The sequence below is a fragment of the Gobio gobio genome, assembly GCF_949357685.1.
Source record: "Gobio gobio genome assembly, chromosome: 25".
Lineage (NCBI taxonomy): Eukaryota > Metazoa > Chordata > Actinopteri > Cypriniformes > Gobionidae > Gobio > Gobio gobio.
Window position 1 is genome coordinate 7,259,037 of NC_137121.1, and position 25,459 is coordinate 7,284,495.

General features: G+C 36.0%; 1 protein-coding gene across 1 annotated transcript in view; it reads right to left on the reverse strand.

Moving 5' to 3' along the window:
• Nucleotides 1-665: 665 nt before the first annotated feature.
• Nucleotides 666-25,459, reverse strand: part of syt7a (synaptotagmin VIIa) — a gene marked incomplete at both ends in the record, with an annotated part of 211,327 nt that continues 186,533 nt past the window's right edge. Inside the window, 6 exons of the mRNA XM_079809469.1 lie at nucleotides 666-770; nucleotides 4,235-4,434; nucleotides 4,520-4,634; nucleotides 4,788-4,957; nucleotides 7,237-7,504; nucleotides 12,269-12,377. Of these exons, the coding sequence (XP_079665595.1) occupies nucleotides 666-770; nucleotides 4,235-4,434; nucleotides 4,520-4,634; nucleotides 4,788-4,957; nucleotides 7,237-7,504; nucleotides 12,269-12,377 (967 nt within the window). The remainder of the gene's footprint in view (nucleotides 771-4,234; nucleotides 4,435-4,519; nucleotides 4,635-4,787; nucleotides 4,958-7,236; nucleotides 7,505-12,268; nucleotides 12,378-25,459) is intronic.

Consider the following 25,459-nt stretch of genomic DNA (forward strand, 5'->3'; position numbering starts at 1 on the left):
GACTGTTAATGGAAAGAGGGCGTCTCATTTCCCCTCATGGCTTTAATTACAGCGGCCCTCCGGGTCCTTCGGACTCGCACGGGATGTCTGAGACCTGGAAAAACACAATTCCCAGAGTTCCAGCGACTTGATCCGTTTCAGCGGTGGCCAATTTAAAGGCTGCCAAATGAGCTCCCGTGAGCCTCCGGGTCTAGACGTGGGGTTGGTTGAATGAGACGAGGGACGGGGCCGAGGTGATGCGTTCACACATCAGAAAGATGTCAGACCTCTCCAGCCCGAGGAACATGATGGCGGGGGGGAAAAAAAAAACAGGAAACGTCATCCTGGTAACGTGTAGTTGCGGCGTGAGCGCTCTCAGAGCATCTTTGAATGGCTTTGTTGGATTTCGCGACTATCCCAGAGTCCCGAACGGATGCTAATGCACAAAATATCAAAGAACCGTTTGTGTAATCAGCAATTGGATAAATATGCAGGCCTTTATACTACATGTTACCAGAGTAAAGAGAGGCGAAAGTGGAGGAGGGATTCAGAAGCTCAAAGAGTGGATGGCTAAAAGTACCCGTGTTGTGCCGTCTGGCAGCAAGTTAGTCTTGTGCATAAGGACGGGGTCTCGGGTCAAAGGTCAGATGGGGTTGGAGGGAAAAATGGGAGATGGAGAGGGCGAATCAGGCTTTGAGGGCGTGCCACTGCGCCACGTTTGTACGTGGCCGGCTCAACATGTCCTTCCAGTGTTTGACCTCGGCCGGACCGCTCTTCCATGACAAGTAGATCTGCGAGAGAAAACGAGAAAGAGATGAGAATGATGGACACAGCAGGGTTCCCGCTCTTTTCAAAACAGCCTTTCCAGAATTTAACAACTCGTTTCCAATTCCACTAAACGATCCGGGTGTCTAAATGGCTACGTTAACGATTCTTTTAGTACTTTTGAAGAACCCTATTTTCAGTCGTCGTGCCGCTGTTGATTCACTATGAGCGCTGAATCATGACTTTAGCACAGCGTTTCTAGTTATAACTAGTTTGCTCACCTGCCGCTGTGGCTAGTGGTTTTCCAGAGTCACTAGCCACAATTTTGACATCGATACCATGGGGAAAAACTGCCATATAAATATTAATAATATGATCTCATAATCTGGCAGCAGGTTTATTAGGCTGCTGTCACTTTAAGAGCTGATGCACGGATCCATTACACCGTTACACGTTTTCTATCTCAACCTTATTAAGTTCACTTAAAACAGACTGTGTTTACGTGAATACTTGCCAAGGCTGGCATTTTGAAATTATTTATTTGACTGTTTAAGTGCAATAAGCAGCGGAAAATAACTCAATTTAGTGCTGAGAGGCGGCTTTATGTGCCGCACTTTGGGTGTTTCAGCACAAAATCTGCGGGAATGAGTAAAATTATGCGCAATCCCGCTACAAAATTCAAGCTCTGTAACAGCAACAATATTCATCCCAAGCAAATGAAGCGAGTGAGTGAGAGGAGGCGGGTTTGTGTGACTCGCTGTCGGAGAGATGAAAGAGAGAGAGAGAGACGCTGGTGTCACGTGTCTATTCTGAGGAAAATGAGTATTGGAAGCGTTTCAGATATTTCAGCATCGATATGTATCATAACATCGATATTTTTGACAACACTACATTGCACTTTATATATATATATATATATATATATATATTAGTGGTGGGCCGTTATCGGCGTTAACGCAAGACTCTTATCGGGCGATAAAAAAATTATCGGCGTTAATCTATTCTCAAAGTTGGGTTGGGAGCTGGGTCTATACTACGCAAGCTATGATGACTTTCACCTTGATATTTTAGGGCGGATGTATACCTAGCCGAATTGCACTGTAGGGGCGAGAGAACGAGTCTTTGAACCTGTGTGTATGCCTACTAGTGTTGTCAAAAATATCCATATTTCTCTATGTATCGATACTGAAATATCTGAAACGATACGATACTCATTTTCTACAGTATCGATATCAGCTGCGCTCTCCTCTCCTCTCCTCTCCTCTCCTCTCTGACCGACAGCGAGTTGACACGCACCCGCCTCCTCTCATTCAGTCCGGTTAACCCTCTGAACATGGCGAACGCATGTTCTGCTGGATTTTTCCTCATGACCGTGTGTTAGTATTTGTGTGACCGGTCTGAATTTCGCGCGGGGTTGCACATAACGTTAATTCTACTAATTCCCGCAGATTTCGCGCTCGCATCTGAAGCACACTCATACCGTAATAAAGCCGCCTCTGAAATACAAGTGCAAAAATGAGCTCCTTTTTCCAGCTTATTAATGGTCAAATACACTCAAAAATGTGTCAATACCCATCTTTTTGAGTTTTAACGTAAACACAGTCGTAACCAGCTCACAGGAACAGTGTTTGGGATCCATGCGTGCGTCAGGTCTTAAAGGGACAGAAGTTATTTATTATTCAAACTACAAAAAGACAAACGATCACTTACAAGCACACATATTCTGAATCCCTTTGGCAGAATTCAAATGAGCCATTTTAATCTAGATTAATTCCAAGATTACAGTGAGATTAATCTAGATTAAAAAAATGAATCTATGCCCACCACTAATATATATATATATATACACCGATCAGGCATAACATTTCTACCACTGACAGGTGAAGTGAATAACACTGATTATCTCTTCATCACCGGTTAGTGGGTGGGATATATTAGGCAGCAAGTGAACATTTTGTCCTCAAAGTCGATGTGTTAGAAGCAGGAAAAATGGGCAAGCGTGAGGATTTGAGTGAGTTTGACAAGGGCCAAATTGTGATGCTAGACGACTGGGTCAGAGCATCTCCAAAACTGCAGCTCTTGTGGGGTGTTCCCGGTCTGCAGTGGTCAGTCTCTGTCAAAAGGGCTCCAAGGAAGGAACAGTGGAGAACCGGAGACAGGGTCATGTGTGGCCAAGGCTCATTGAAGCACGTGTGGAGCGAAGGCTGGCCCGTGTGGGCCGATCAAACAGACGAGCTACTGGAGCTCAAATTGCTGAAGAAGTTAATGCTGGTTCTGATAGAAAGGTGTCAGAATACACAGAGCATCTCAGTTTGTTGTGTATGGGGCGGCATAGCCGCAGACCAGTCAGAGTGCCCATGCTGACCCCTGACCTCCGCCCAAAGAGCCAACAGTGGCACGTGAGCATCAGAACCTTTCATGGAGACGGTATTCCCTGGTGGCTGTGGCTCTTTCAGCAGATAATGCTACTGACACAAAGCACAAATGGTTCAGGAATGGTTTGAGGAGCACAACAACGAGTTTGAGGTCCAATCGAGCATCTGTGGGATGTGCTGGACAAACAAGTCCGATCCATGGAGGCCCCACCTCACAACTTACAGGACTTAAAAGGTTAGCTCACCCAAAAATGAAAATTAGCCCATCATTTACTCACCCTCAAGTCATCCTAGGTGTATATGACATTCTTCGTTATATTACAAAAGTCCAGGGTAATCCAAGCATTAGAATTTTATTCATAGTTGCTCTGTTTTTTAAGTCCATAAAAAGTGCATCTATCCATCATATAACTGCTCCACGCGGCTCTGGGGTGTTAATAAAGGCCTTCTGAAGCCGACTGCCTTCCGTGGAAAAGTGTTGAATGTTGAAAGTGAAACTCAAGATGCGTACGTGACGTCATGACGAGCGGACCTGGTCGCGTTAGTCTTTCCATCGGCAGGGGAACTTTCCACAATTTTTCCATAAATTGAACAGGGAAGGCGGTTGGCCGAAAGTTTACTTGATAAAGTTTTAAATATGGATATTTTTCTTACACAAACGCGTCAATTCGCTTCAGAAGGCCTTTATTAACACCCCGGAGCCGCGTGGAGCAGTTATATGATGGATAAATGCACTTTTTATGGACTTCAAAAACAGAGCAACTATGAATCCAATTCTAATGCTTGGATTAGCCTGGACTTTTGTAATATAACTCCGATTGTATTCGTCTGAATGAAGAAAGTCATATACACCTAGGATGACTTGAGTGTGAGTAAATTATGGGCTAATTTTCATTTTTGGGTGAACTATCCCTTTAAAGGATCTCATGCTAACATCTTGGTGCCAGATACCACAGCACACCTTCAGGGGTCTAGTGGAGTCCATGCCTTGACAGGTCAGGGCTGTTTTGGCAGCAAAAGGTGGACCAACACAATATTAGGAAGGTGTTTATAATATTATGCCTGATCAGTGCATATATACATACAGTAGCATACACAAGATGGACATATTGTACCTTTCCAATGACATCATTACGGCTCAGTCGATCCTTATCCATGACGGTGATGATGATGGTGGTCTCTCGGAGAACGTGTGCGGGCACCTCGAAAGGGAAGGATTCGTTGAAAACGGGGTTCAGGCAGCATTTGATGGTCACCGTCTTCTTCTTCTCCACTCGCTTGTCTTTGTGCATTAGCCATACTTTTACATAGGGGTCTACAGCCAATCAGAGAACGAGAGGGTGTGAGTTATGCAAATGACACATGCGGCTGTTCGATATTCGGTGTCTTTGTTATTGTACCTGAGGTGCCCCCGATGTCCATGGCTTTGAGGTTGCGAGCTTTTATGATGTTAACAGTGATGGTGTTGGCAGTGGGGTTATAACACAGAGACAACAGCAGATCGCCACGTCTTCCCTACAGCACACACATTTCAAGCTTGAAAGAGGTTTCAGAGTTATGGCAGATAGGAAGATAGTTACTCAAAGTGTGGAATACAGTGCAATGGCCCTATGGACTGATGGGACTTTACACATATTAACAGCTCTAGAAGCAAATCGAGCCACTCACAGCGCCATCACTGCAGGGTTTAAGATCCTTCCAGAACGACTTCAGCTGTCCGAGCTCCACTTTATTCAGAGGGATGGAGACCTCTCCGATCGGGTCGTTACGGCTGAACCGATCGTAATCCAGCACCTGGAGATACAGCGTCCGTTCCCGCACCTTCTCATACGGGAACCCTGAGGAGGATTAGATTCAGATTTACCCATTACCAATGATGACAACAGGGCATACTTCATCCAGAAATCAAAGGAAAATACTGTGCATAATAAACCCATTAACACTTTTGCACCGTGACAGTATTTTCCTGATGATTCAGCATATTTCCCTCCCAAATTCTCATTACTGTCATATAAAAAGATATAAAAATAAACAAAAACCCTCTCATTATTGTAATGAGTCCTGGCGGTTTACTTTTACAAGCTTTTGTTTGGATGTTGTTGTCATTGTCATTATTCTCATGCCGATTCTCATTACATTATTATTGTTTAAATACATTATTTTAATTAGTATTACAGTCAATAATTACTATTAATTTGGCAGACACTTTCACTTTGCATTCATCGTACACATTTGATCAGTTCATGCATTTCCTGGTAATTGAACCCATCATGACCTTTGTGTTGCAACCGCCTTGCTCTAGTACTTAAGCTACAGAAATTATATCATAATATAATATAATATAATATAATATAATATAATATAATATAATATAATATAATATAATATAATATAATATAATATAATATAATATAATATAATATAATATAATATAATATAATAAATATATGATTTGCTTTGATTGAAGTTTATTTCGAGCAACAAAAAATTAAAATAAAATAATATATATATAATATAATTAATATAATATAATATAATATAATAAATATAATTAATATAATATAATATAATATAATATAATATGATTTGCTTTGATTGAAGTTTATTTCGAGCAACACAAAATAAAAATAAAAAATATATATATATATATACACACACACATCCCAATTCATTTATATTACACGATATAGCTGCTGTCATTGTCTGTTAAATTACTAATAATTTATGTGATATTATAATATTTTATAAACAAAATACCCAATTACATTATGACCATCTCAATAAACACAATAATGCAATGTAATAATCCTCATTAACATAAATACACAAATATATCCCGGTATTTATAATAATCATGTAATACTGTATAAAATATACCCATATCATATTATATAGTTAAATCACAGTTTTATAATAACAACAATAACATTAATAACAATAACGACAATAATAGTAATTACAATCTCCACTACATCACAATAACAATAACATCATTACCGGTGCTAAGACTGAATTTATAGTGCAATTTTGTTCTAGATTACAATATAGTGGTCACGTAGATCATATAATATCATTATTATTATTTACTCTATTATTTACTATCTGTGTAGTCATATTCCGCTCAGTTATAATTATATCTCCATTTATAATATCAATATAAATAATAAGAAAAATTTCTTTGTATCTTGCTTTAAATCAATAAATATAATTAATATTAATATAATTAATATAATATAAAAAACATAATATAATATAATATAATGTAACATAATATAAAATAACATAATATAATACATAATATAAAATAAATTAACATAATATAATATAAAATAATATACTATACTATACTATACTATACTATACTATACTATACTATACTATACTATACTATACTATACTATAATATAATATAATATAATATAATATAATATAATATAATATAATATATAATATAATATAAAATAACATAATATAATATAAAATAACATAATATAAAATAATATAATATAATGTAACAATATAAAATAACATAATAATAAATTATGATGTTATTTTATATTATATAATAGTATAAAATAACATAATATAATATAATATAAAATAACAAAATATAATATAATATAATATAAAATAACATAATATAATAATACATAACATAATATAATATAACATAATATAACATACCATAATATAATATAATATAATATAATATAATATAATATAATATAATATAATATAATATAATATAATATAATATAATATAATATAATATAATATAATATAATATAATATAATATAATATAATGTAATATAACATAATATAATTAATATAATATAATATACAAAATGTATCAATTTATTTTAAGACCAAGTAATTTATTTATTTTACCATACATTTTTTTAACAATTAATTTAATTAACAATTAATTTGTAATTTGTAATAATAATAATAATAATAATATTTATTCACATTAAAATTAAAGTAATGATAGTGTTGAAAAGGAAAACATATCTTTTATGTCTTTCTTCAAATTTTGGGATGAAATATGACCTAGACATTTTAATCAAGCACGAGACTCTACTGAAAACTGAGACTCTGCTGTGATTCACGACTGACCTTCAAAAAGGAAGGTTTCGTTCCAGTGAGGGTTGAGATTTTTCCTCTTGACTTTGGTCTCGAGTTTGTGCTTTCTGTCGGGCAGTAGGTAGATTTTGACGAAGGGGTCGGAGGTCCCAGAGAAGTCTTTAGCGGGCAGGTCTTGACCTTTGAGTATCTTCACCGTTAGAGTCGTGTCTTGGAAGCTGTAGCCCAAGCTGAACTGAATCCGGCCCAGTTTCTCGCTCACTGGACCTTCGTGGTCGTCGTCTTCCGACCCCGGAGACAACTAAAGAGAGCAAGACAGAATAAGAATGACCAAAAAAATAACAAAAGCACACACACTTCAGCCTAACCAAAGATCTGCTGTTTTTTCTTAACAATTCAGAGACACCTGCTGTTATAATTCATCAATAAAACACTTTTCATCTCACAAGTGTTCTGAAATGTTGTTTAAATATGCAATAAATGAGGCATTGTCTAATTAAATATGCACTAATTTGCATATATTTCTAGAACAGAAATCGAAGCATTGAATAAAGCCAGGTTCAAAATCCTTGTTTTACTTTAGATTTCTTTTTTTATCACTTCATAAATCAGAAAACACTGTCAGAGAAAAATACATCTTCAGTATGTTTTAGGAATAAAATGTCAGGTGTCAGGTGTAAAATGTCAAACCCCTCTGTACAGACAGAATATAGACAGTATTAAAATGTACATTTTGGTTTATGTAAAGCTGCTGAAGTGGAGATTTCTGACTTTTCTTGCGTATTTTGAGAAAACTGCCTTTAAAGACATCTATTATAATTAAAATCTAATAAAAAGGTGCAATTAAAAGTGTATTTTGGTCTGAAACAACATGTTATGTTTGGGTCAATAACTCCAAAATCTCAAAATTGACAAGTACATGAAAAAAAACAATGTTTTTGCTTGTAGTGTCTTGTCTTAAAGTGCCCCTATTATGTTTGTTTCCGGATTTAACCTCTCAAGTAATATAACAATGCATGCACATATGATATGTAAGTTTGTAAAACATTTGCATAATGCCAGCCAGGTTTTCATTGGCTGCCCGCGAACAACGTCTACTTTGCCCCGCCCTCAAACACAGTATTTGTTGCTGAGGCCTGGAAGAGTTTGTGTTGTTGTCATGTTGAGAAGATCGTGTTCGTATCGCTGTGTATCAATCACTGAGGAAGCTCTGAGCTAAAATTCAGATATGATAATGCCAGTTTCCGACACACACTGTAAGCGGAAGACCAATCACAACAGACTGGGGCATGATCTGACCAATCAGAGCAGAGTAGACCAATCACAACAGACTGGGGCATCTGACCAATCAGTTCAATGGAACTTGGGATCATAGTTTTCTAACAATGTTTTCGGGAAACGCACCCCAGAGCGGAGCAGCCTCGCAGTCCAGAGGGGTTTAGAGAGAACCGTTCAGACTCTGAGAAATGAGGTGATGTGTATATTATGAGAAAATCAACTGTTTTTTGTGAGAGACGCCAAAACGACAATAAGAACCTTTAGGGTGCTTTCACACTAGCACTGTTGGTGCGCAGCTGGGTTCAGGTGAGGTCAGAGTTCGGTTCGTTTGGATGATGTGCCCGCGGGGGGTCTTCCGGCCTCAGGTGAGCACCTGCGAACCGCACCAGAGTCCACTTAAAAGGCTGGTCTGGGGTTCGGTTCAAGAGAACTCCGGTCTGGTTCTGCTGATGTGAACGCAATCCTACTAAATCGCGGAAGTGAACCTTTATAGGGTGCTTTCACATCTCTAGTTCGGTTCATTTGGTCCGAACCATGGGCAAACAATTACACATTGTAGCATTTTTCAGCTTTTTTGGTTTCTTTTCACACCACACTGATTGCTTTGGTCCGAACCGGTTGAAACGAATCAAAATGCAGTCACATGACAACATCCACATCACTCATTGGCCTTGGCGTATTTCCTAAACTGCGACTGCGCGGGCTGGTTTTGTCCCTGGCCATAATCTATTACATTGTTTGTATACACCACAATATGCAAACAATACATTTCTATAATGAAGCGCTGATGCGGCTTGAAAACAACGCTCTAATGCTCTGCTAACGGCGAGCGCGCATCGCTCATCACTTCAAGCGAAGATCACGCTGTTCTTGTGAGTTTTCGAAAGTTGGAACCGAATATTTATGTGGCTATCACCAGACCGAGCTCAATGTAAGATTGAACATTGGTCTGGAGAGTCTGCTGTGTATTTTCTACTGCACAAGAGGCGTGATAAACGAGCATAATTCAAATGATTCTTCGCAATTGGATAGTCCTTCAACCAATCAGACCACAAGAGACGTGATCAACGGGCAACGACCCATCGCTCCTCTATCCATCATCGTGTTAAATCCGCCAATAAGCCAGTCTGTGATTGGTTCCCGCCAAAGTGTAACAGAAGCAGTTGAAATGAATGTACAGGTTTCCACAATGGGTTGCAGGGCGAAATCAAATCGCCGGCAGATCAGGCTGGGTTTACCCAGTCTAACCTAATGTGGTCATCAGACCAAATTTCTATGAGGCTCCGCACCTCCTCACTACTACAAGTTTGTCCGCGAGCTGCCATGCTAAAGTGCAAACTGTCAACAAACACTTCCTCATCCCATAATGCACTACGGCAGCTGGTTTAGTCCACAAATGATCAGTACTTTTTGCAGTTGGGTCTGTTCGAGGTCGGATCACGTTCTCACCACAAACGAACCGCTCCAGAGTTCGTTTGAAAGCGTATCGAGTTGTTGTTTGGTCCGCTTTTGGTGCGCACCCGAGTGCGATTGCTGCTTTCACACCACCAAACGAACCGCACCAAAGGGGAAAACCAACTCTAGTACGATTCAACCAAACTAAATGAGGCAGGTGTGAAAGCACCCTAAAAAGGGTGGTCTGGGGTTCGTTTCGCTGCTGATGTGAACGTAGCCAGAAGTGCGCATCGAGGGCGCATATCGACCTCAAAGGGGGTGCTCGTCAGCTGTCATTGTAAGTCCACAAGACCAAAAGTGTCTTTCGGTCTTGGTACGGCCGCGAAGATCCGCGACTATTATGCAGGAATGAGAAAGTAGTTCCTAGCCATATAGGTGTAGAAAATCGCAATTTTTCATTTTCAGTTGGTCTCAGCACACGATGTAACTGTAGAAGAGTCAAGTTTTAAATAGGAAAAATATTGAAAGTGTCTTTGGTCATTTTTGGAATGAGATGCTAATGGACTGATCAGAATCAATGATCTATGCTAAGCTATGCTAAAAGTGCTACCGCCAGATACAAAGATCGGCTGAATGGATTCAAAAACGGTAAAACTCAACTATTTAACTCTAGGGGACTTGTAAAATGAGCCTATTTTCAAAAAAAGTGGAGTGTTCCTTTAAGACAGTGGCGCAAAAAGTGGGTATGCACTATATGCGGCGCATAGGGGCGGAGCACCTTGGGGGCGCCAAAGCGATGGTATGATTTATTTTTTATTTTTTCTATATGTAGCTACTGTTGTGCGTTTCTTCATAATTTCTGTAATTCCTCAATATTATATAACATTTTAGAGGACTAACAGGCTAGAGTAGACGCCCTCATAAGATTCCATAATAGAATTTTGGATAATAATGGAATATCGCTAGTGGGCGCGCCTGGCGCCGGTGGCAAGCCAAAGTGTTCACGCTTGGACGGGCATCTGATTGCGCATTGACACGTCAAAAGCGTGCGATTTGACAGCAAAATGCGTGTCCTTGACGCGTGATTTACCACAAAAACGTGCGCTTTGGGGTCAAGGAAAACGCGCGTTTCCGATGCGTGTTTTTATATCAAAGCGCACGTCCTCAACGCGTGAATTGCTATTGTTTCCGACGCGCGTTTTCCGTGACCCCAGAGCGCACATTAAGAACGCGCTTATATGGTAAATCACGCGTCGATGAGTCGGACAAAACGCATGTTAATGTGTAGGCTAAACAGGTAAACCAAACAGGCAGTGCAAACTTGTGTTTGAAGTATCCAAACAGACGAAAAGAACGTGCGCTTTCCTTGGTGTTCTCAAAATTGCATGCTTACTTTTTAGGGCACACCTCTTATAAAGTAAAGTTACATATTGCTGACCATCTTTTTAAGTAATTACACTATTTACCACGATACACGATGGCTGTAATAAGAATTAAATTAAATCAGTCTCAACAAAATCCATCTTACCATTTATCAAAATCCACTTACACTGTAATTACAATTGCCTAAATAATGTAATGACATTTTTAGATTTATGTTCTAAATATAATATTTTAATTATAGAAATATTAAATTATTCCAGGCCTATGAAACTATAAACTGCCAGTATAGTTTCTATATTGGATTCTAGAATCATTCAACTAATTAGTTCTAACCGACTGTTCAAAAACTGTGAATTATTCGAGAACGAAACCTATACTTTGTCGGAAAAATAGAGCAAAACTGTAAAAAGTGACAACTTGTTGTTTATTGAACTGTTGTATAAAATTAATATCGCATTTTGATATTGCGCTGATATAGGCTTCTCTGGAAAATAGCACTCTTCCTCGTATGATATTGCTTACCTCAAAATCTCCTCTTTAATTACTTTCAAACTAATGTTTATTTTTATGTTTGTTATTAGCCTATTTTTAATCAAAATACAACAAAAATAAAATAGTACAGAAAAAAAAAAAACCTTACGTATTTTAAACGTTTGTTAAAAAAACGAATAAGACGGATGACATAAAATAGCTATACCCGAATTGGGGGCGCCAAAATTGTTGCTGCATATCCCTCTGGCACTGGGAAGTTGCGCCCCTGCTTTATAGCACAACAGGGACACTTTTAAGTTTATTTGAGACACTAAGCAGCTATTTAAAGGCTATAGAGCACCTAGTTAATATTTAGTGAATATATAATCCCCCCCCCCCCCCCCCCCCAACATGTTGTTCAGACGTTGCTCTTCCTGTCTAAAGGGGCTGAACGAGCTGCAGTGTGATTCAGACTTAATGTCAGCAGGCAAACAAACTGTGCAGGACCAGGACGCAACACGCAAACACTCTCTCCTACCATCACCATGTCTCCAGTGAGCGAGTTGGCAAGGTCAGACACTGAAGAATGGCCGTCGGCATCTGGCGGCTGACCCTTAGGACTGTTAGCCGGCTTATTCCCCATATTCCTACTGCAGGGTGAGACAGACAGAGAGAAGCACAGGTTACTAAAAATACAGCTGACGTGTGACTTGCCCTGCGTTTCTTTGTCACAGAATCAAACCCAGGTGACCTTTTGACCTCTATGAGCGTGGCCTCGTGTTATTCTGACCGGCTTCATCACACAAGAATATGAAGAAGACAAATTAATAACAAGCATGAGAATGATTTTTACTCTCGATCACTTGAACACAGTAAAATAAAGCCACAACAGAGACATAGAAAAGAAAAATCACACAGTTCAAACTGTGACACATTTCCTGTTATAAAACACTGTGGGACAAAATGTTACCTCAGTTCATAACACAGCCAAAAGACACCAGAACCTGGCCAACATTCAGAGTTATTCAATATCTCAGCAAACACATAAAGCTGTCAATGCATCCGATTTCCAGGGGTTGGTGTCCGAAGTCGGATTTGGGAGGCTGGGCTGCACTGGAAAATCCACTTCATATATAATGGGAATGATGTGGGTTCAGTACCAGCGACGCTGATTTACAGGCATTTGTAGTATAACGATTATCACCACAGACTATCATTCTGACACATTACTCCTTTTAATAAAATTGATCAAATCATATAAAAATGTATCTGTATTGCAACAGGAAATTATTTTGACTAAATATAAATGTATAAAAAAACATTTAATTAAATAAATGTTTAATGCAACGGAAAATATTTTGACTCAAATATTTAAAATAAAATAAAATATGTATTGCCATAGAAAATTCTTCTGGCTCTGCTCATTTTTAGCTTAAAATTAAATAAATAAAATGAACATTTTTAAAAAATAATATATATTTTTTAATGCTACAGAAAATATTTTGACTCATTGCTCCATTAAAATAAAAAAATAAAATAAAATAAAATAAAATAAAATAAAAAATAAAATAAAATAAAATAAAATAAAATAAAATAAAATAAAATAAAATAAAATAAAATAAAATAAAATAAAATAAATGTTAAATGCTACAGAAAATATTTTTGACTTATCACTCTAAAAAAAAATTCAGCCACAGGAAATAATTTTGTCTCATTGCTTCATTTAAATAAAATAAAATAATAAGTAAATAATTAAATAAATTAATTGTGTATTGCCACAGATCATATATTTTTTAGACTCATTGCCTTATTTAAAAAAATAAATACATTAAATTAAATAATTTTAATAAAAATTATTACATTTAAATAAAATAAATGATTAATGCAACAGAAAATATTTTGACTCAAATATTTAAAATAAAATAAAATATGTATTGCCATTGAAAATTCTTCTGACACTGCTCAGTTGAACATAAAATAAAATAAATAAAATAAAATAATAATAAAAAATAATAATATTTTTTTTTGATGCTACAGAAAATATTTAGACTCATTGCTCCATAAAAAAAAATTAAAAAAAATAAAATAGAATAAATAAAATAAAATGTTTAATGCTACAGAAAATATTTAGACTCATTGCTCCATTAAAAAAATAAATTAATAAATAAAATAGAATAAATAAAATAAAATGTTTAATGCTACAGAAAATATTTAGACTCATTGCTCCATTAAAAAAATAAATTAATAAATAAAATAGAATAAATAAAATAAAATGTTTAATGCTACAGAAAATATTTATACTCATTGCTCCATTAAAAAATAAAAAATAAAAATAGAATAAATAAAAAAAAAATGTTTAATGCTACAGAAAATATTAAGACTCATTGATCCATTAAACAATAAAATAAAAAAAATAAAAAATAAAATAGAATAAATAAAATAAAATGTTTAATGCTACAGAAAATATTTTTGACTTATCGCTCTAAAAACAATTCAGCCACAGGAAATAATTTTGTCTCATTGCATAAAAAATTTATAAAAATAAATAAATAATAATAATAAAATAAATAAATAAATAAATAAAACAAATTTGTATTGCCACATAGTTTTTAGACTTATTGCTTCATTAAAAAAATGTATTAAATCAAATGTGTATTGCTACAGAAAATAATTGTGAAATAATTGCTCAGTTGATGTAAAAATAATAAAATAAAATAAAGGTTTAATGTCACACGAAACAATTTTGACTCATTGCTTCATTTAAATAAATTAAAAAATATATAATAATAAAAAAATTAAATAAGATAAATAAAATAAAATAAAATAATTAAAATATTTGTGACTCATTGCTCAGCTGACGTAAAAATAATAAAATAAAGGTTTAAAGCCACAGGAAATAATTTTGACTCATTGTTTCATTAAAAAAATAAATACGTCTAATTAAATAATTTACTGTGGTGAGTGATATTATGCCACAAATGCTGTCGATCGAGCATAACGTGTACTAAACCCCTAAATATTCCTCTAATGTTTGACTAAACTACTGAATTAGACAAAACTAAACCAGAGCAGGGGCCAAAAGAGCAGAGAGAGAGAGAGCAGAGAGAGAGAGAGAGAGAGAGAGAGAGAGAGAGAGACAGAGAGACAGAGAGAGAGAGAGACAGACAGAGGAGGTGAAGAGGACAAATGCACACGTCTGAATGAAACTGAGTGATCGAGAGACAGAAAGACTGAGAGAGAGACACACAAGACAACTACAGGATGAACATAGAAAAGCGATGGAGGCGGCACACGGATACAGACGAAACTCAGACAGTAACAGCTGGAGGGAAAAAGAGAGACAAAAGACAGCGTAAGAGGAGAAGAGACGCTTTTCTGTGATGGAAAGGCAGAAGATTATTCGCATGACTGGAGAGTCAAACAAAACCATGAGAGAGACGTCAACCAAACCAGCACAGCTGCAGGAAAGAGAGAGAGAGAGCGAGAGAGAGAGAGAGAGAGAGAGAGAGAGAGAGAAGAAACCCTGGAGTCAGTCAGAGAGAAAGAAAGGAGAGTTAAACGAAAGCACATACACAGATTAGTTCTACAGAAAAGAAACAACGGAAAAAAAGAAAGACAAAGAGACCAGGAAGGAAGCGTTTTGTTTCCGGAGAGAGGTGAAGCTTTGAAGAGAAAGAGAGAAAATGAGCGCTGGAAAGACAAAAGAGAGAGAAGGAGTAAACAAATAGTGTAAAGGAACACAGCAAATGGCACACACAGTCGAACACAGAGAGCAGGAGCAGGAGTAAGAGAGAGGCGTCCGTCTTTAGACTGGCAGGGAAATCTCGCTTTGAAGGATCGTTCACTTAAAAGTGAACACCTTTCCATCGTTTACTCGCCCTCGTGTGGACAGGCTTTCTTCTGGGACACAAGAGAAGATGTTTCTACTCCATTAATCTAACCGCATATCCCATGAACGTGAGGCGAGCACAGCTGCTCCAAAAGGGCATAAACGCACCAACATGTAATCCATACGATTTATGCGCTACGGTCTTCAGAAATCATCCATCGATAACTTTTTCTGAGGGAAAAGTCGGAAATTTTACTGAAACTAACTTTACTGGTTATTTACTGAAATCTTTCTGCATAAAGCCAGAAGTGGAAAATAAAACTATACAATTCTAAGAAATTAAATCACTGCAATATATAGTATAATATAATATAATATAATATAATATAATATAATATAATATAATATAATATAATATAATATAATATAATATAATATAATATAATATAATTTAATATAATATATAATATAATATATATAATCACTAAAATATTAAATAAAATAAAAATATATTTTTAATTTATAATCACTAAAAATCTTCCTGCGTAAAGCCAGAACTAAACTAAATAAAGTAAAGTAAAATCAAATAAAACTGATATTTTCAGTTATCCACTGAAAATCTTTTTGCATAAAGCCAGAAGTGAAAAAAATATATATAAATAAATAAATAATAAAAATAAAATAAAATAAAAAAAATAAATAAATTAAAATAAAATAAATAAATAAACTGATATTTAAACTGTTAAATCACTGAAATCTTATTGCATAAAATTAAATTAAATTAAAATATTAATAAATAAATAAATAAAACACTGAAATTTAAATCGCTATTCACTGAAAATCTTTCTGCATTAAGCCAGAAGGGGAAAATAAAATACATAAATAAATAAAATAATAAAATAAAATGAACTGATATTTAAACTGTTATTCACTGAAATATTATTGCATAAACTAAATAAATAAATAAAAATAAAAAATAAAACACTGAAATTTAAATCGTTATTCACTGAAAATCTTTCTGCATAAAGCCAGAAGTGGAAAATAAACAAAATAATAAAATAAATAAATAAAATAATAAATTAAAATAAATAAAATCTATTTACTTAAATCTTTCTGCATAAAGCCAGAAGTGGAAAATAAAATCACTAAAATAAAAAGAATAAAAAAATAAAATTGATATTTAAACGGTTATTCCCTGAAATCTTTCTGCATAAAGCCAGAAGTAAAAAAAAATTAAAAAAATCACAATAAAATAAAATAAATATTTAAACTGTTATTCTCTGAAATCTTTCTGCATGAAGCCAGAAGTGGAAAATAAAATAAATAAAAGTAAAATATAATTTAAAAAAAAAATAAAACACTAAAATTTTAAACGCTTTTCACTGAAAATCATTTTACACAAAGCCAGATGTGCAACATAAATAAAATAAAATATTGCATGACAAGGACGTAAACAGCAGCTCTCCTTCATGTGACCAAAAACTGATCAAATATCACTTATGGAGTTAAACAATAAATGCTATCCAACAAAAACAATTAAACAGAGAAATGTTAAATAATCAATAAATAAATGAAAAGCTCAATTAAGATGAAGCTATAGAAAGTGTAGGCACATATCCTCCTGATTTGAACTGTTGAACCGTCAAAGCAGATTTTAGGCATTATTATCATTTCTCTATTGCTTAGGTCCCTCTACAATGGCACAATGTTATGTGTTTTCTTGTTTGGAGCATTTTGCTGAATAGAAAAGAGCAGTTTCTGCTGAATAACTCTGTGTCCCAGAGAGAAGAGCATGAGGGCGAGTGGACGAGGATAATCAGATTTCATATGAATCATATTCCCAGCTGGATCCGCACCAGTCTAAGGAGAGCTGCAGAGGTCCGGGAGGACGGATCTGACTCGGGCGGGAGGTTTACGCACAAACCATGAAGCGTCTGTCTGTCAACACATCTGTTTCAGGAAAACATCCTCTCAATGGTGTCACTTTAGCTCTTGGTTAATTCACTCAAACATCATGGCCGAGTTGTTGAAGACACACAGACGTAGCCGTAGCGGAGACAGGAAGACACGAGCAGGCAAAGCACGACACACAGAGACAGACAGACAGACAGACAGACAGACAGACAGACAGACACGAGGTTAGCTCGGGAGGGGAGAGAGACAGGGCTTTCAAATCACATCCTCATGAATATTCAGGATCGGTGTCAGTAATTGGTTAATCGCGAACTGAATGCAGCTCTGATTGGCTGAGTCTGTTAGTGAGTTAGTGTCCTTGTTAGTTCAATCTCGACACACACACACACACACACACATTCAGCTGCCATGAAAATGATGGGAAACAACAGATGGAGAAATGATAATGACCGAAAGAAGGGAGAGAATATCGGGGTCTGAAAGCCCATGGGTTTGAACCCTCTTATAAAGTGTTAAAAAGTAAAGAGACTGTTTTAAAGAGGTCATGTGAGGCTTTTTAAAATTTTCCTTTTCATTAAAGGAACACGCCACTATTTTTGAAAATAGGCTCATTTTCCGTCTCCCCTAGAGTTAAACAGTTTTACCGTTTTTCAATCCATTCAGCCGATCTCCGGGTCTGACGGTTGCACTTTTAGCATAGCTTAGCATAGATCATTGAATCTGATTAGACCGTTAGCATCTGCGTAGGAATGAGAGCATAGTTCCTAGCCATATCGGCCAAGAAAATCACAACTTTTCATTTTCCGTCGGTACTAGTACACGATGTAACTACAGAAGAGTCAAGTTTTAAATAGGAAAAATATCGAAACTCTTTGGTCATTTTTGAACAAGATGCTAACGGTCTAATCAGATTCAATGATCTATGCTAAGCTATGCTAAAAGTGCTACCGTCAGACCCGGAGATCGGCTGAATGGATTGGAAACTCAACTCTATTTTCAAAAATAGTGGCGTGTTCCTTTAAGTGTGTACCTTTTAGAGCATAAGATCGGCAAAACTACAAATCTAAAACCAACGACGTGTGTGTTTACAACTTCATTAGAAGCCTTGAAAGCTGAAAAGCTGTGACACACTTGAAGTGTTTGGCCAATCGCAAGGCACTGGGTCAGCTGGCCAATCAGAGCACTCTGAGCTCTTCAGAAGGAGGGGATTAATAGAGCGTTTCAGACAGACTGGGAATAGAGGTGCTGCAATAATGTACAGCATGTGAAAAATAATGTGTTTTCTGAGCATTAAAGCATGTTAATATATCCAATAAACAAACAAAATAGTGATTAAAATAGTATCATGTGACCCCTTTAATTCAACATGTGACCCTGGACCACAAAACCAGTCATAAGGGTCAGTTTTTTGAAAACGAGATGCATCTGAAAGCTGAATAAATCATCTTTCCATTGGTGTATGCACTCTAAAAAATGCTGGGTTAAAACAACCCAATTGCATTTTTTAGAGTGTGGGTTTGTTAGGATTAGGATATAAAAAAATAATTTAAAAAATCGAAATATTGAGAAAATCCCCTTTAAAGTTGTCCAAATGAAGTCCTTAGCAACGCATATTACTAATAATAATATATTTTTGATATATTTACGGTAGGAAATTTACCAAATATCTTCATGGAACATAATCTTTACTTGATATCCTAATGATTTTTGGCATAGAAGAAAAATTGATAATTTTGACCCATACAATATATTGTTGGCTATTGGCACAAATATACCCATGAGACTTAAGACTGGTTTTGTGCTCCAGGGTCACAAATATACTTTCTACTAAACACGTGCTTTCCATATTGGAAAAGGATCAATAATGGGCGATATACACTCTAAAAAATGCTGGGTTGAAAATAACCCAAGTTGGGTTGAAAATGGACTAACCCAGCAATTGGGTTGTTTTAACCCAGCAGTTGGGTTAAATGTCTGCTTAAAACAACCCAATTGCTGGGTTAAAACAACTCAATCAATATTAATCAAAATCAATTGAGAATTGACACAATGGTAAAAGGTGGAAAGACTGAAGTTTCACGTGTAGCATTGGGAGATTTTTTCCTGAATTACCGCTGGTGTTGCTCTACAAGAGATTAAGTGAAGTGCACCTACACTCTAAAAAATGCTGGGTTAAAGATAACCCAAGTTGGGTTGAAAATGGACTAACCCAACAATTGGGTTGTTTTAACCCAGCAGTTGGGTTAAATGTTTGCTTAAAACAACCCAATTGCTGGGTTAAAACAACTCAATCGCATCCATTTTCAACCCAACTTGGGTTATTTTTAACCCAGCATTTTTTAGAGTGTAGTCATAAAACATCATTATCACATTAACATTTACACACACTGATTACCACTCCACCCCGGACTGTCACTCCATCAAGGACTTCATTACCCATAATCCTTTGCGTGGACTCATCAGCACTCATAGGCCTTTATCACACTTCCTATTTCCGGAAAGCGAAGCAGTGCACCTCTACTTCCGGTCCCATCGCGACTCAATCAAAACGCGGGTGTAACTGCAGCGATCCCGTGCTCTAACACTAATTAATGACATCCTTACCTCAGATTTGACCATTTCCTGACACTAAAAGAATAGAGGAGAGCATGGGTGAGACTGATATGGCGGGATGAAGTTGTATGTTTGTGTGTTGTAGGCCTATGCATTTCCAAACTGCGGATGTTTACGTCTCATATCGTCAGCCTGCTGAAATGTTCCCATCCAAATGTGCATTCTGAATAATAAATACATTTCTAACCTGCCGCAGTCCAGTGATTGTCTTCTCATTAACATCAACGTTTCTCTTGCTAATCATATTTCATACCTGTTGTTACATTTTTTAATTAATTTGACTGATAAACACCCTTACGAAAGTTAACCATGGTTTTATTATAGTTTTTTTTTTCGTGGATTGACTACCATTTGTATTAGTTTTACTACAAATACCATGATAAACTACAATAACCATGTTTTATTTTATTTTTAATAAAAACCATGGTTCATTTTCATGTAATAAATAGATGAATGAATGCGCGGTAACTGCCTTAAAGAAAGTAAACAATGTTAAGCATTTAATTAATCTTAAACAGTAATACGTTAACAGCGTGACTGAATTTTGGCATAAATGTGTGAATTACATATACTGTAGGCTACAGTGAAATTATTGTCATTGAAAAGTGACAGAACAATGACTAAAATATTAATACAAATCAATATGTTCATTCAGATCTTATTCGTCAGGTCTCACACACACTTAATCGCGGACACTATTTAGACGTGCACTGACACCGTGTGGTGAAATAATCACGTATGTTTACGACCCTCGGCTTATGTCGGATTAAAAAACTACAAGTTCAACAGAGTTTGGAAAATCCTGAACACAGTGATCAGTTTATCTCTTCTCCTGTCTCGGAAAATGTCTGGATTTTTAAATCATCCCCCAGATGCTTATTTTAATTGTCATTTGTTCAGCTAGGTGTTCACAGCACATTGAAAACATGCATAACCGGAAGAATCAGCACACTGCTTCGACGCGCACTTCCGGTATTCAATTCCTCTGTGATAAAGGCCTATTGTTTACACCTGTGTCTCATTTACCTCATTACTCTGCCTATATCTAGCCTGTTCATTCACGGCGAGGTTGTTCCTGGTTCTTGTATCTTGTTTTTTTTTTGTATTTCTTGCCTGTTTTTGGATTACCCTTCTGCCTGTGTCCCCTGCCTTGTTTGGATTGGCTGCCTGGATATTGACCTATTGCCTGTACTTTGGGTTGTCCCTCTAATAAAAGCTGCATTTGGATCTCCATCCTTTTAAAGTCTCAGAGCAGTTCGTAACAGAAAACCTCGCCGTGAATGAACAGGCTAGATATAGGCAGAGGTAAATGAGACACAGGTGTAAACAATGAGTGCTGATGAGTCCGTGCAAAGGATTATGGGTAATGTAGTCCTTGATGGAATGACAGTCGGGGGTGGAGTGCCCTCTGGTGAATCGTGACCGTATGAGTAAGGCCTGAACATCTTTCTATGTTTTGTTGATGATCTCCTCCACTGACCCCTGGGTGAGTTGAACAGGTGAAATGAGGACAGGGAAAAGAGAACCAACACAATGAGCATCTTTCTCTCTCTCTTTCTGTATCTCTCCGTCTGTCCTTCGCTATCGATCGAGGGCAGATAATGGACATGTAGACGCTTCTCTGAGGCCTGAATAATTCATTCACTGTAGACGTGCGACTCGCCTGCAGGTTATTCAGGAGTTTGGCTCGGTAACCTGTTTAACTTTAGCTGTCGCGCACGTGTCAACATAAATATCATCTTCATAAATCATTGAACGGTAAAGGATGCTTTAAAAAATCGCTCCACCTTTGACATCGTCGAGAAATGGCAAACGCGCATGCGCACACATTAATTAAATTCTATATTAATGATCCTTTAATGTTTACAGACTAATGAACTAATGGACTATATTAAAATAAAATAGTTTAGTGTCATTTTTTGTATTAATATTGTAAGTATTGAAAACTTTTGTCTCATATCAAATTAAGCAAATAAGTTATACAAATTAAATATTATTTTATATAATATTTACAAAATATTTATTTCATGTTGTTTTATAAAGTCAATATGCAGATGTTTATTTTAGTTACTAAAATTATATATTAGATTAATTATTTTTATATATGAAACTTTTAATTTTATTCTTAAATAATTTAATGTTAAGTAATTAAAATGTATACAAATTAATATCAAATATTCATTGAATAATAAAATATTTAATTAAAATATATATATTTTAACTTCTAATTATATTTTTAAATAATTTATATTTAAGTAATTAAAAAGTATACACATTTAATGGATAAATACATAAATATTTATTAAATAATTAATAAATAATTTCATTAAAAAAAATATATATATTTTTATTTAAAAAATATATATTTTAACTTATAATTATATTTTTAAATAATTTAATTTTAAGTAATTAAAAAGTATACACATTTAATGGATGAATAAATAAATATTTATTAAATAATTAATTAATAATTTCATTAAAAAAATATTTATATATATTTTTATTTTAAAATAATAAGAGTGTTAAGTAATTAAAATGTATACAAATTAAATAAAAGAATGAATTGTAAAAATATTTATTTTATATAATATTTACTAAAAGTATTGAACAATTTTGTCTTGTATCATGTTGATATTGTTGCCATTTTATAAAAGCAATAATTAAATGTATTTAGTTCAACATTAAGCTAAAATTAATTATTTAATTACAAATATGTTTACCTTTTATTTTTAAATTATTTAATTGAAATGAATTTATACAAATTAAAAAAATTATGAATTAAATAAAACATTTATATAAGTAATAAGCTGATATATTTATTTGAGTTGCTAATATTAAATCAAATAAAAAAGATAAGTTTGTGAATAAATTTTCCTTTAAATAATTATTCTTAAATAATAATAATTTGTATTATTATTAATTAAAAATAACATGTGGATGTAATATACAGACAAAAATGTATAATTTATTAATAAATTAATGAAAAGACAATATTTATTTTATATAACATTTTGTAAAATAATTTTACAATTATTTAAAAATATTTTTTTTGTGCTTGTATATCCTGATTCACTCGAAAATGCATCAAATTACAGAAGAAAATCTGCATACTTGACTATTTTCTGGCCATAAGGGGGTTTAATGCTTTGTGTCGTAACAACACTCATTTACCATGGTAAAAACACTGTAACGTGTGACTTTGAGTGGCAAACCGCTGAGTAAAGCTCTTTGTAAAACTATAATGGATGTAGGACAGCACAAGGAGAAATACGACAGAGAGAAACAGATGATTTCTCTTGAACTGAGGTGTACAAACATCTCCCACACACGGCGTAGATGTTTTATATCTATGAATAATGCATATGTGATTATTAATGCATCTAGACGGCAGCCTGCAGGTGTGTGGCGTCACCAGTAGGGGGCGCACAGAGCCCAAATTCCCCCCGACATCTGGAATGTGCTCTTCCAAGCGCTCTCACCTCGAAAGTGGGCTGTTGGCATGGCAACCGAGGGGTGGTGAGAGAGTGTGTGTGTGTGTGTGAGGGATGGAGGGGCAGCAAACGGGAGACCATATAGTGCACAAACAGCAGACGAGGAGAAGGATATATGACAGGTACAGGTGAGCGCCTCGCTTAACACACACACACACACACGCATGGACGCACATGACAAACACACACGCACATTCAGAGGCGGGCTGGAGGCGGGCCGCTTTGGGGTTCACCGTGACCTGTTATACTATCCTGCGTTTACCTGGCCCGGGAACCAACGCACGCACCTCGCTGACGCGTCCAGGCTGGAGAGGGAGACCGCGCTCCCCTCTATACAGATTCCCCTCAGAAACACACAACACAACATCATGCCATTGCATGCACACACACACACACACAGCGTACTAGAGATGATTACATAACCAACCCACGATGCACAGCGGCATGAGCGTGTCCACAGTAACTCATTACTTCATGCATGTGTGAGATGCAACGGGCCTTTCGAGACAAAAGTCAAAGCCTGTCCAGTACACACACACACACACACACACACACACACACACACACACTGCTGTTAGCTCATTCACTTCATTCAAAGCGTGTCGTAATTTCTTGGACAGCACACTATAAACACACACACAGATCTAATATGTGCTCGAGCACAGCAGAACAGCTCAATTAAAATCTGATGCTCCTGGGCAAGACAGACCAAGATTCCCATGAAATCCCTAAAGGAATAGCCACAAATAAAACTCATCTACTCACCCTTTCCATCTAGTGTGGACTGTAAAGGAGATGTTTAGCAGAATGTCCACGCTGCACTTTTGAATGCTGCTGATATTGCTGCTAATAATACACACACGACACACTGCTGTGAGTAAGACATGCTGCTGTACAATATAGCATACATGAATTACCTATAGCAGATCGATCCAGGTGGAGCTGGGGAAGGAGGAGGGTTTCAGAAAGCAAGCGGCAACCTCCCACAGTTTCTCTTGAAGCCAATACGGAAGTGACTTAAACTGCAATTCATCGACTGGCCACTAGAGGCTCCAGAAGGAGCAGAATCTCATTGAGCCTCATGTTAAAATGCCCAACTTTACAGCAGATAAAAACATGTTTACAGTCTGGGACAAATTGTGGTTTTGGTCTATACGGCTAATTTTGCCCTTCATGACGACTGTGAGGGGGGTGAATTTTTTTATAACTCATTCGTTTACATTATATAAAGCCTTAAAGTTCTGCATAATTAAGGGCGTGGCCACTTTGAGTGACAGGTGGATATTCGTTTGTCTGCTGTCTGTTAGTCCTCGCGTCACCCAAGCTCCACCCACGTCCCGCCTCTTTGCCCAGTTTCTGTCTTTCAGGAGTGACGCGCGATGACAAGATGGCGACGGCCAGCTCGACCCTACTTTACGCTTCAAAACTGCTCTTCAGAATCCTACGGGTGACGTCACGGACACTACGGCCATATTTTTTTACAGTCTATGATGCTGAGCAGAATTTAAAGGTTGGGCAGCGAGCTCATTGGCTACACTCTAAATTTGATTGGGTTGTTTTACGCAAACATTTAACCTAACTGCTGGGTTAAAACGACCCATTCACCAGGTGAAAATAACCCAATTGCTGGGTTAAAACAACCCATTCACTGGGTTAGTCCATTTTCAACCCAACTTGGGTTGTTTTTAACCCAGCATTTTTTAGAGCTTAGTTTAATATTAAATTGTTAAAATTCAATATATTAATATTTTTTTTAAAAATCTCTCTCTCTCTCTCTCTCTCTCTCTCTCTCTCTCTCTCTCTCTCTCTATATATATATATATATATATATATTTATATATATATATATATATATATATATATATATAAATTAAAAACAAAT